This window comes from Paramisgurnus dabryanus, chromosome 10 (genome assembly GCF_030506205.2).
Source record: "Paramisgurnus dabryanus chromosome 10, PD_genome_1.1, whole genome shotgun sequence".
NCBI lineage: Eukaryota > Metazoa > Chordata > Actinopteri > Cypriniformes > Cobitidae > Paramisgurnus > Paramisgurnus dabryanus.
Window position 1 is genome coordinate 21,557,573 of NC_133346.1, and position 12,224 is coordinate 21,569,796.

A 12,224-nucleotide genomic window follows, 5' to 3' on the forward strand; every position below is an offset into this window, starting at 1 on the left:
TATTCAGTGTCATAGGTACATCTTTGACGTTTATAACAAACCAATCCGTTTGAAAATCGGTAAAAAATTAAGCAAGTTATGGTCATTTAAAAGTACCTGCATCATTAAAACTGAGCGAGCGCCCTGTCCTAAGATGGCCGCCAAAATGCGGACGTTCCACTCAATTGGCCATCAGCGCGGACGAGCCATCTAGCCTTTATATACATATCTATGATGAAGCCTCGTTTGCTAAAATCACGTGACTTGGCCAGTTTGAAACACGCTCCGAAACAATTGATTCGAAACAAAAGATTCGTAAAAGTGCTTCGAAAGCGACCATCACTACCCGCGCCTGCCAGCGGCTGAATCGGCCCCGTGCAAGAACAAGCTATTATATTAACTGATATCAACACGCATGGAGAAGGAGTTCAAGAGAACTACGTCGGCATATCAGGATCTTCTTTAAAACAGGTTAGTGCATTAACGGGATTCCTACTCGGAATATAGAGCTGTACAGTGGTGTAAGCTAGATTTTTATAGTGCTTTTTCCTGCTCACTCGTCCCAACTTGTCATCCCAAAAGCACCACCACACGCACAGATGCATACAGTATGTATCTTATTGAGAGGATTCTGGAAGTGTACTCGTAAACACAAACTGAATGTGTTATCACCACGTCTATTATTAGAAAGAAAAGACTTTAACAGCCAATGGCATTTACAGCTGGGGAAACTGGACTGATTTTTAGACTGGTTTACAACATCTAACTCAGAAGAATTTAATACATTGTTTACAATCTTTACACCATGGCTAACACATGCATGAAAGGAGAAAAATGATCCGCTCTATCTAACATTACCATACAGTAATTTAATGGTGTAATCGTTTTTAATTATTACGCATTTAAGATGACCATGAATTAACTCTCATTTGCATAGTCATTGACATTGAAAGCTTATTTTTGCATATAATACAACCAGTGTCTCAGAATGAAAAAAGGCTTTTATTTAATTATTACAGATGATCATGTAGCCTAATATTAGACAACCAAACCAAAGTGGAGAAGATGCAGAAGGGTCTGACCTAAACATCAACGCAGACATGAATTACCTCACAAAAGTTTGAGATCCTATACATTAAAATCTTGAACATATAAAAATAAACACAGAAGGAAAGTTTAACACTGTGAAGTACAACCAAACATGCTGAAAGAGAACTGAAGGCAGCTAGTGGATTATATGAAAAACATCAGGACTTCAACATGGGCTTATTTTAGTGCATGTGGATAAATTCTCTCTGGATAAAGTAATAAAGGTACACATGTGCGTTATTAACTCAGCACTGCGCCACTCGTTCACTTCTCCACATGGACTGTTTGTTTACAGTGTCGTGTGAGATTCGTTCGACTTCATTTTGCCCTTTGCAGAACGCTTGCTGGTGTCAAAGTACTGAGAGCCTACAAAGCATACTTAGGGGCCAATCACACCAAACACGTTTTAAACGCTTGGAAACGCCTTTTTTGGTCACTTTAAAAAACAGCAGTGCGGTGCGGCTTTCTATATTGCTAGGCAACCATCGAGTCAGTTGTCTTGTCAATCAAATGAAGCGTGAGCGGTCTTTTGCTGTTAAAGGGACACTAAGTAGGATTTACCCCCATCTAGTGGTGAAATTGTATTTTGTATTCAAACGAATAGTGCTCTCTAGCGCCTCGCTTTTCCAAATGCATTTTTTCAACTACGGTATAGCCGTTATGTACTCACTGATCTCCTTGTCCGTTTCAGCTGGTTCAGGTATTCTGAACGAAAACGCTAATGCTTTTTTGTCCCTCTCTGCTATTATAGTTTATCAATACGGCGGAACGACATGGAAGCCTCATTGGACTTACCGGTTCAATGTAAGTAAAGAGAGGAAATTCTAAGCTAACAAAGTCAGATCATTGGCAGAGGTCATTTGACACCAATGAGGACAAATTTATGAATAAAGACATTGATTTTGATTGATAAAACACTTAAAATCCTACTTACAGTTGCTTTAACTGTCATATTAGCAGAAACTTTATAAAGAGGTTGCTTGCTCTGACCTTGATTGAGGGTGAGAGGTGCACAAACACCGGTTCTTCTCATAGATATGGTTCTTCTGAGCAACTGTAAACTTCAGTCACCACAACGAAAGGCCCACCTCTCCCCTCATTTGATTGGACAATGGAAAGACGCGAATGACGTCAGGCGCTTTTCCGCTCTCAACGCTCCTTCAAAAGCTTGTGCGGTCGGCGGCAAAAAACGCAAGGCGTTCTACGCTCACAAGATTCTCGATGTGGCTACAGTAGGCCTATTCCTTTATTTATAAATGTGGTGACTGAATTTGAATTTTTCTTTATTGTGTGTGTATATCAGGGTTGCACGCTCAAGAGTCTGATTTTTCAGTTACTGTGCATTCAGACCGCCACCGGCGAGAGCGTCAATAAAAGCTCTGGCTTCCCTGACAACGACGCTAAAGAAAAGTTGTAGTGGACGCTCTGACGCTCGAATGCATTCTCTGAACTCCTCTCAGGCGGAGGTTTCCGTCTTCCGATTGGTTGCCGGTTAACTTTTCCGCCTTCCGATTGGTTGCCGCCGAACCGCGTCATATCTCATTACCATAAAGTTGAGCTGATTTCAAATCTCCTCGACGCTCACGCTGTACATGACGCGCCGTGCCGCTGCTCGCCGGAGCTCGCCGCCGGCTCTCATTGAAAATGAATGACTTCCAGCCACTTTGATGCTCTCGCTGGTGGCGGTCTGACGCCGCATTCACACGGTCCGTCAGCGTTAACGCTTAACGGAAGGCTTGTCTGAAGCGTGGCCAACAGCCAATCACTGTGGCCGCAACACAAGCTCCGGTCTTCCATAAAGGTAATTGGCTGGCTCTGCCTAGGTTATTTGCATCAGGCGATATGATTGGCTGACGCACGCGTTGCCGCTTGAAAAGTTGAGAAATGTTCAACTTCTGCCGCGAGCAACGGCACTGACGCGGCGCTGACGGATCCACAATTCAGTTCGCCAACGCTTGACGTCACCCATTAAAAGTGAATGGGAAGCGTCAACGCTTACGCCCCGTGTGAATGCGGCATGAATGCACAGTTAGTGCAAGAAAGATCATTTTCGAGTCTTGTCACTCATAATAACTCTTTTAACATCAATCAGGTCCCAAACTTTATCTCTCTTGTTTTAAAACCGAAAACAAAGTCAGACGTGCATGTGGATGGACACATCTTTGTATTAGGTTAAAGTCGCAATGAAATTGAAATGAAAAACTATATATGTATTTTTAATAGTGTGGTATTATTAACAAATTACTTATCTGTGAGCTTCATTATTTTTTAAAAATTCGTGTGTGCTCATAATCTTTAATCAAAAATGCAAATCTCCTCCCCTCCTCAAAACGATCTCTCTTCACTTCCGGTCAAAAGTATGGCAGGTGGGCGGGGTCCGGGAGAAGATCGCAGTGATTAGCAATTAGCAACACGACCCAACTTCAAACGATCCAATCAGATCTCGATGGACAAATTCAAATCCAGCCCTGCCTTATTTCATCTCAAAAGCCGTTTCATTCGGATATACGTCACCACGGGGAAAATAAGGCAATGGCTACTTCCGTTTCATGGCGACTTTAAGCATCTGGGATGCTACAACTCAGAAAACATACAAATAAAGATCATTAAAAATGTTAAATAACTATTTCAAGAATTGGGCGTTCTTATTTTTATGAAAACGTCAATTTCAACAAAAAAAAAAATCGACATTTATACTTTGTTTTGCCTGTAGCTCAATATAATGCTGCGCATTACGGCTCATTTAGACAGCACGGGTCACATATAAAGGCTCACAAATATCACACAAATAAATACTTTTGTTTTATTTCAGACCAAATCCTACCAGAAGAATCATCAGCACCAGGATCTTCATATGATTCCAAAATGGCAGAAAAATCTGATTGTTTGCAGATGAAAAACTCTTTTCTAGAAAGAAACCGAAGAACAGCATCCAGCAAATCCTTTACTTGCCATCATTGTGGAAAGGGGTTTAAAGGGAACAAATGCTTTGTGAAGCACATGAAAACCCACACTGAAAAAAAGATTTTTACCTGCCCTCAGTGTGAGAAAAGTTACAAAAGGAGAGAAACACTTAAAAACCACATAAGAATTCACACTGGAGAGCGTCCATACTCATGTCTTCAGTGTGGAAAGCATTTCACAAACACATATTTTCTTAAGGTCCACATGGAAATTCACACTGGAGAGAATCCATGCACATGTCTTCAGTGTGGAAAGAGTTTTAAAAACACAAGTAATCTAAAGGCCCACATGATGATTCACACTGGAAACAACCCACACCCATGTCATCACTGTGGAAAGAGTTTCAGACGCAGTACTCATCTTAAGGACCACATGAGAATTCACACCGGAGAGAATCCATACACATGTCTTCAGTGTGGAAAGAGTTTCACAATCAAATCTATTCTATGGGTCCACATGAGAATTCACACTGAAAAACGACCTTACCCGTGTCTTCAGTGTGGAAAAAGTTTCAAACACAGAAATAGTCTTGTGGAACACGCGAGAATTCACACTGGAGAGCGTCCATACGTATGTCATCAGTGTGGAAAGAGTTTCAGACAAAAATCTATTCTTATTGTCCACATGAGAATTCACACTGGAGAGCGTTCGTACCCATGTCTTCAGTGTGGAAAGAGTTTCACAAACACAAGTAATCTAAAGGCCCACATGAGAATTCACACCGGAGAGCGTCCATACAAATGCCTTCAGTGTGAAAAGAGTTTCACGCACAGTGCTCGCCTTGAGGAACACATGAGAGTTCACACTGGAGAGCGTCCATACACATGTCTTCAGTGTGAAAAGAGTTTTAAACATAGACATAGTCTTAAAACCCACATGAGAAATCACACTGGAGAGCGTCCATACACATGTCTTCAGTGTGGAAAGAGTTTTATACATAGACATAGTTTTAAAACCCACATGAGAAATCACACCGGAAAGCATTAAGGGGCTGTTCACGTGCTAGGCGCGTAGGTTCTTGTCACATGACCTGCGGTGCGCTTGCTGCATTCTGAAATGTAGAAATGTTCTTAACTCTATGCTGTGTGGGCGCGCATATATCTATATCATGTTTAAGTTGTTGCGGGACATTTCACTTGAGGAACGTGAGGATACAAAGACGACGTTGGAGGAAATTGTGCGCAACAGATCAAGAGCATCAATGATAAATCAGTAATGCACACTCCCTGTGTTTAAGCGATCAGGAATAGAAATTGAAACTAAAAAGTTTCAATACCCGATACCTGAATAACATAAAACCTAAATACCCAACCTGTCAGAGAATGCAAAAGCATTAAAATGTATACAGTGAGGAAAATAAGTATTTGAACACCCTGCTATTTTGCAAGTTCTCTTACTTAGAAATCATGCAGGGGTCTGAAATTGTCATCGTAGGTGCAGATAGACATAATGTGAGAGACATAATCAAAAAAAAAAAAATCAAGAAATCACAATGTATGATTTTTTAACTATTTATTTGTATGATACAGCTGCAAATAAGTATTTGAACACCTGAGAAAGTCAATGTTAATATTTGGTACAGTAGCTTTTTTCTGCAATTACAGCGGTCAAACGTTTCCTGTAGTTTTTCACCAGGTTTGCACACACTGCAGGAGAGATTTTGGCCCGCTCCTCCACACAGATCATCTTTAGATCAGCCAGGTTTCTGGCCTGTCGCTGAGAAACACGGAGTTTGAGCTCCCTCCTAAGATTCTCTATTGGGTTTAGGTCTGGAGACTGGCTAGGCCAGGCCAGAACCTTGATATGCTTCTTACAGAGCCACTCCTTGGTTATCCTGGCTGTGTGCTTCGGGTCAATGTCATGTTGGAAGACCCAGCCTCAACCCATCTTCAATGCTCTAACTGAGGTTGTTCCCCAAAATTTCGCAATACATGGCCCCGGTCATCCGCTCCTTAATACAGTGCAGTCGCCCTGTCCCATGTGCAGAAAAACACCCCCAAAGCATGATGCTACCACCCCCATGCTTCACAGTAGGGGTGGTGTTCTTGGGATGTTACTCATCATTCTTCTTCCTCCAAACACGTTTAGTGGAATTATGACCAAAAAGTTATTTTTTGGTCTCATCTGCCCACATGACTTTCTCCCATGACTCCTCTGGATCAGCCATATGGTCATTGGTAAACTTAAGACATGCCTTGGACATGTGCTGGTTTAAGCAGCGAACCTTCTGTGCCATATATGATTTCTAACCATGGCGTCTTAGTGTATTACCAACAGTAACCTTGGAAACGGTGGTCCCGTTTGACGGAGAGCCTGCAGCAACACATGCTGCCGCATGGTGTGAGCTGCTGCTGAACTGTGGACAATTTGATTTTTCTATGTGTTCTCCTGCTGCAACCTCTGCTGGTCCCCCCAGCTGTCCTTCGTCTCGGCTGGTCCCACCAAGCACGATGCTAATGGTTTAATCAGATTCAATGGATTATGCTAAGCTATGCTAAAAGTGGTACCGCCAGACCCGGAGATCGGCTGTATGGATTCCAAAACGTTAAAAATCAAATATTTAACTCTAGGGGAGTTAAAAATGAATAAAAAAGTGTAGTGTCCCTTTAAACAAGGTTTACAACATTCTACCCCTACCAGAGGATTGAAATATGCATAGAGAACAATGGATTAAACTAAAAAATATTGAAAAGCAATTATAAAATGTTTAGATATAAATGAGTTGCATCACCTAACTTGCCTTACTTTCGACACTTTACCCAAGTCTGAGGCATTTAACATCCCATGTAAATACTCTGTGTGGATCAATTACGCTGCAGTATGCCATTGTCCATATTACACTACATACAGATTCCACCATTGGTCTAGAGAGGACGCTCGATGGTGGCAGCCCGGCCAAAGGAGTGGTTGCTGCACCCAATTTAGGCAGTACATGTACAAAAGTTGGATAGCACATCTTTTTTTCACTTTAATCATTTACCGTATGTTTATTTTGTAACATCTTGTGTATGTGCATAAACAAAGAACATATCAAATATGCGGTGTAATAAATTGTCTCATGTATTTGTCCTATACTTACATGAGAAGTAAGTTGAGTCTTTACGTGTGTATGTTTGTTTTAAGGTACTACAGCTTTTTTATGGCCTAGATTCAAATCAAAATGACCCTTTTTTTGCCCTTTAGCATACATGGAAACATTCGTAAAGACATTTTGCATTAGGCAGGTCTTGTATTTATAAGTAAATATACCTTTTCATAAATGGTAGGCCATTTTTACTTGATGATGAGAAGTTCAAAAATCAAAAAAAAAAAAACTTGTTTTAAAAGCATGCATCAGGTATACTTCAATGAATATAGTGTATTAATGTTGATTTTATGGATTAAAAAATTTAATTTGCACCATTTTTAAGAAAGTTAAGATTGAATGGAACTAAAAATGTCAAATGGTGTTACCGCCAATTGCGCCAAAGAATGAGAAATTTTAAATATTTTATCCACCTTGATGCCATGTAAGCGTAATTATCAAATTTCATCATTCAGGTCATTTTAAAATATCATTTTATTAGTTATTTCTAAATATACTTTTTAATGCGTTTTTGTAATATTTGTCCTGACATGCTGAAAACAGCTCTGTTTTCTAAATAATCTTTGACAAATGATGTGTAAAGAATCATATAACACCAAAGTAGATGATTATATTTTATTTCACATATTTTATGAATATATTTAAATTTTCATTTAAAAAATAGTAGCAAGACCAACTGACACAGACTGGTCACACCACTGACATTTTTGCAATTATCTCCCAAATTTTCTTTCAAAATGAAATAAAACCAGAAATTTTAGACTTGGTCCTCAAAAAAGAGAATGTATGCAAGTCATCTGCATATTTATTTTGAAATTTTAATCCTTTTACATTTGATAGAACCATACAGACAAAAAATAATTAACATCACGTCATTGACCCTTAAGTTTAGAAGCCGATGTTAGAAAGCTCAGGCAAATAAAGAAGTATTGGTAGGGTTTTTATTTGATATTAGGAAAGCATACGAATAGGGCATACCAGATTAAATCATTCTGTTTAAAATAGGAAAACAATCAGGTCAATGTATTTATTGTACTCAGCCAGAAACTATAGAACATGTATTAATCAAATGTAAATAATATAAAAAAGAAAAATGAAAACTTATTAATGAAGTTAAAATCATGGGTGTTGAATCATTCAATTTAATAAGTCTTTTAAAAGAACATGCAGAACAAAGTATAATGTATGGCGCTAATATAAAATGTATTAAAGAAATAGGATTAATTAATAGAATTAAATGCGTAGCCTATGTCATTTGCTTAGTGCGTCACACTCCAGTCCAGTTGGTGGCGATAAATGCAGTAAAAGTTGCATCCGCCATAAAAAGTCAATAGAAGTAGAAAGACACATCAGTGAACACCTATGGTGAACACAACCAGAAATGAGTTTTTTGTGAAGTTGGAAAGTAAAAGTTACAGTGCAAGAATAAGATAGTGACTGATTTCGACACGCATAAATCTGGGTATCAGAAATTTAGAAGGAGGTAAAGAAAACACTGCTGGATATCAGGATCTTGTTCAAAACAGGTTAGTGCACTGTAGGGATGTTAATGTGATGACTTAAAATTTGAGTATAACGCTGTCTGATTTAAAGCTCCACTGTGTACTTTTTTGAGTTAATTCTTAGCAAAAACCCATGTTTTCTTTCAAAAGTATGTGCTCATTCATGTGTAATTACTTCTACCCCACTAATCAAAGTATTCTCATAAGTGTAGAATCTTCTATTTAAAATGCATACCGTCGAAGCGCTCTCTGGCTGAATCCATGTTGTGCCTCCATCTTTGAAATACATTCGCCGACGAGGGACATTCCTGAAATTCAAGCTCCGCCTTTCGCGCTTTCACTCTACACTCATGCTGGCCGATAGCTGAAGCCTCCGGAGGTTGCATGTGTAGGCGGTATACGTCATCAAGACAGTCTTATTTCAGAATATTAACAATTATAAAGCTGACAATTATTCTTAGTTAATTGTAAATTGATGTAATATGCGTATGACTTGCGAATGTAATGCTCAGTTAAATTAAATAAACCAGGCTTGATGACGTATGCAGCCTGCGACCTGCGTAGCTGAATCCTTCAGATTTTACAACAGCCGCACACCGTGATGAACCTGCGATCTAATGCTTTGATTTGAAAGCACCTGTTGAAGACATATTCTCGAGGACATTAAAACAAGTCGCCAAGGAAGCGAAACGGGGATTTTAAACGACAACGCGACAGGAAAAACATCAAGACCAAAGTCAATATTGGAGTTAGTTTTCTAAGATGGGGCTCAAGGGAAAAGAGTGTGCCTTCACTGTGAAAAGAGTTTCGTAAACAAAACAAATCTAACGGTCCACATGAGAATTCACACCGGAGAGCGTCCATACACATGTCCTCAGTGTGAAAAGAGTTTCAGACAACAAAGTAGTCTTAAAACCCACATGACAATTCACACTGGAGAACGCTTACACCCATGTCTTCAGTGTGGAAAGAGTTTCACACAAAAAAATAGGCTTAAAATCCACATGACAATTCACACAGGAGAGCACCCATACCCATGTCTTCAGTGTGGAAAGAGTTTCAGATACAAAACTAATGTAAAGATTCACATGAGAATGCACACTGGAGATCGCCTATACCCATGTCTTCAATGTGAAAAGAGTTTCAAACAAAAAAAAGGTCTTGAGAACCACATGAGAATTCACACTGGAGAATGACCGTATCAATGTCAGACTAGGGAGCGTTAAAGTCCCTGCGAACCGGAAGTCGTGATCGACTTCTGTGTTTCCGAGTGAAACAGAATGACGCCAGAAATAGCGGGGACGTGGCTTGTTTTTACACTTTGCTTTGATTGGATATAGAAAAGTAGGGGTTTTATTCAGAAATGGAACTTGACAGTTGGAGGGCCGGAGTAAATAGATGCTCCTGTTCAAACCATTTAGCTGACGCCATCAGAGATTGATCGCCACAAGGGTGGAAGTAAATTTTTTGATTTTGGTTGGAGTTTATGAGGGCACATGAATAAAAAAAGACTTCATCTGATAAATTGTTTATAATAAACACTGTAATTTCACTATACAAAATAATTTTTTTTAGTTTTGATTTCATTGGGACTTTAAGGTAGGGCTGCACGATCAATCGCATGTGATTGTCACGCGCATCTCGTGAGTAAAGCCGGTTCCTTGATAAGTAATAAATCGCCATCAGCTGCTTTCAGATGTAGTGGCATTTACTACCCAGAGCGGTAGTTCACTGACAATAGGGGAAATATTTTTTCAAACAAACCTTACAAAAACAATACTGGTGTGCATCTTGAGACAGAACAATAGCACTGATATATGTTAAGATATTTCAGTACAAGGTTCTAAACTCTCACATCAGCTGCTTTCAGATGGAGCGGCATTTACTATACAGAACCGTAGTTCACAGACAAGAGCGCATTCATAATCTCAGGGGCGATTTATCCGCGATTATGAATGCGATTGTGCCATTGTTCGGTCTCAAGATGCACACCAGTATTGTTTTTGTAAGGTTTGTTTGAAAAAACTACTTAAATGTCTTAAAGGTATTGCAGAGGATTTTCTTTTTCCGGGGGGATCATCAAGACTATTGGTCCATCAGGAGTGTTGTGTGTTGCATTTTATAAAAAAGTGGAGAAGGCAGTTATTTTCTAAACTTCGAGAAAATCCTCCGCTACACCTTTAATATAACTAAGGGGTTGTGTACACCAAAACTTTTACGCCCGCGGCCGGCGCATGTTTTCAATTGTTTCCAATGGAAGCTCTGCGTTTTTCAAATAAGCCAGCAGCTAGCGCGTTTTTCCACACTGAAAACCGGCGCTCGGTGGTTTTTCCGCGCTCGGCGCTCACGTCGAGAGTTGAAAGAGATTCAACTTTGGGAGAAAAGCTGAAGCAGCTGAAGTATCACAGCTACCAAAGCGCTCAGCTGAAGAAAGCTGGCACTCAGCTGAAAAACAGCTGGCATTCGGCGTCCTCAAGGCATTTTCAGCCGCGCTTAAAAGTTTTGGTGTGTCCAGCCCCTAAGGTCTAGTGCTGGATTAATCTAAACCCTGTCTGGGAGACCACCCCATTGAGTATTATAATTCTTGCTTTATTTAATGTGTGAGCAGGCGCAAATATCAGACTATTTGGGGAAGTTTTCATGCAAAATCAAAAATAAACCACAGACTTCAACATGTGGCCTTAAATACACTTTTGACAATAAACCAGGGGTGTATTCCAGAAAGCAGTGTTAAATTACAACCAGATTAACTGTTTACTCTAATTTGATTAACCCAAACTATGCTTCGCCTGTGTCATACTGTAGGTCAGGTTAAATCACAATTTGGTTATCTGACAATGAAACATGCAACATGTCACACATGGGTGTATGTCCCATAAACTATTTTTCTGGAAAACTTCTATGAAATACACAAAATAATGTTTTTAGCAACAAAATAGGTGCTCTTTAAATGTAGGAATGTTTAGAAAATGTACTTAAATGGACCCTGAAACATTATGTATGTCACATAACCTACTTTTCTGGAAACCCCCTATGTAATAAAAACCACTATATATGGAAACTTAAAAATAAAGACCTTTTAAGTGAAATACCTTGTACCTGTGAAACCTTGTACATTTACTGTACATACATGTACAGTTTCTTGCATATATACTGAAAAGTATGCTTAGTTAGCATAAAAGTACTTAAGATACCTTTTTATTTCTATATATTCTTTAAAAAAATAATTTCTTTTCATATTAAGATGAGGTATGGGCATGACTTGTGCTTGTTTTAGACCGGTTTTATACAATTCAACCATAAATGTTTAAGATATTGTAATAAAATAAATAAAATATATAAATCAGTATATTATTCTTTTGATACTATATTATGTGTATATTATAGGTGAAATAAATGTCTGATATAATTTAGGTATAGATTTAAATTTGTCATTGAAAATAATATTCAAAAAAAATCTGTGGCCTGTTGCACAAAGCGATTCGAAGATTTTGAACAAACTGAAAGTTGCAAAGTAAGTTGTTAAGTTGATAAAACCTGACAAATCCAGCCAGGGTTAATAGGTCTCATGATGCTGGTTATCAATGGTCACAACTTTGGTTTAA

At 39.0% G+C, this 12,224-nt stretch overlaps 1 protein-coding gene across 1 annotated transcript; it reads left to right on the top strand.

The window, feature by feature from the left end:
* Window positions 1-298: 298 nt before the first annotated feature.
* Window positions 299-10,082, top strand: LOC141282915 (uncharacterized). Its single transcript, XM_073816069.1, has 3 exons — window positions 299-450; window positions 3,881-4,976; window positions 9,440-10,082. Exons 2-3 carry the CDS (start codon window positions 3,934-3,936, stop codon window positions 9,813-9,815), a joined length of 1,419 nt encoding a protein of 472 aa, XP_073672170.1. The 5' UTR covers window positions 299-450; window positions 3,881-3,933; the 3' UTR covers window positions 9,816-10,082.
* Window positions 10,083-12,224: the final 2,142 nt, after the last annotated feature.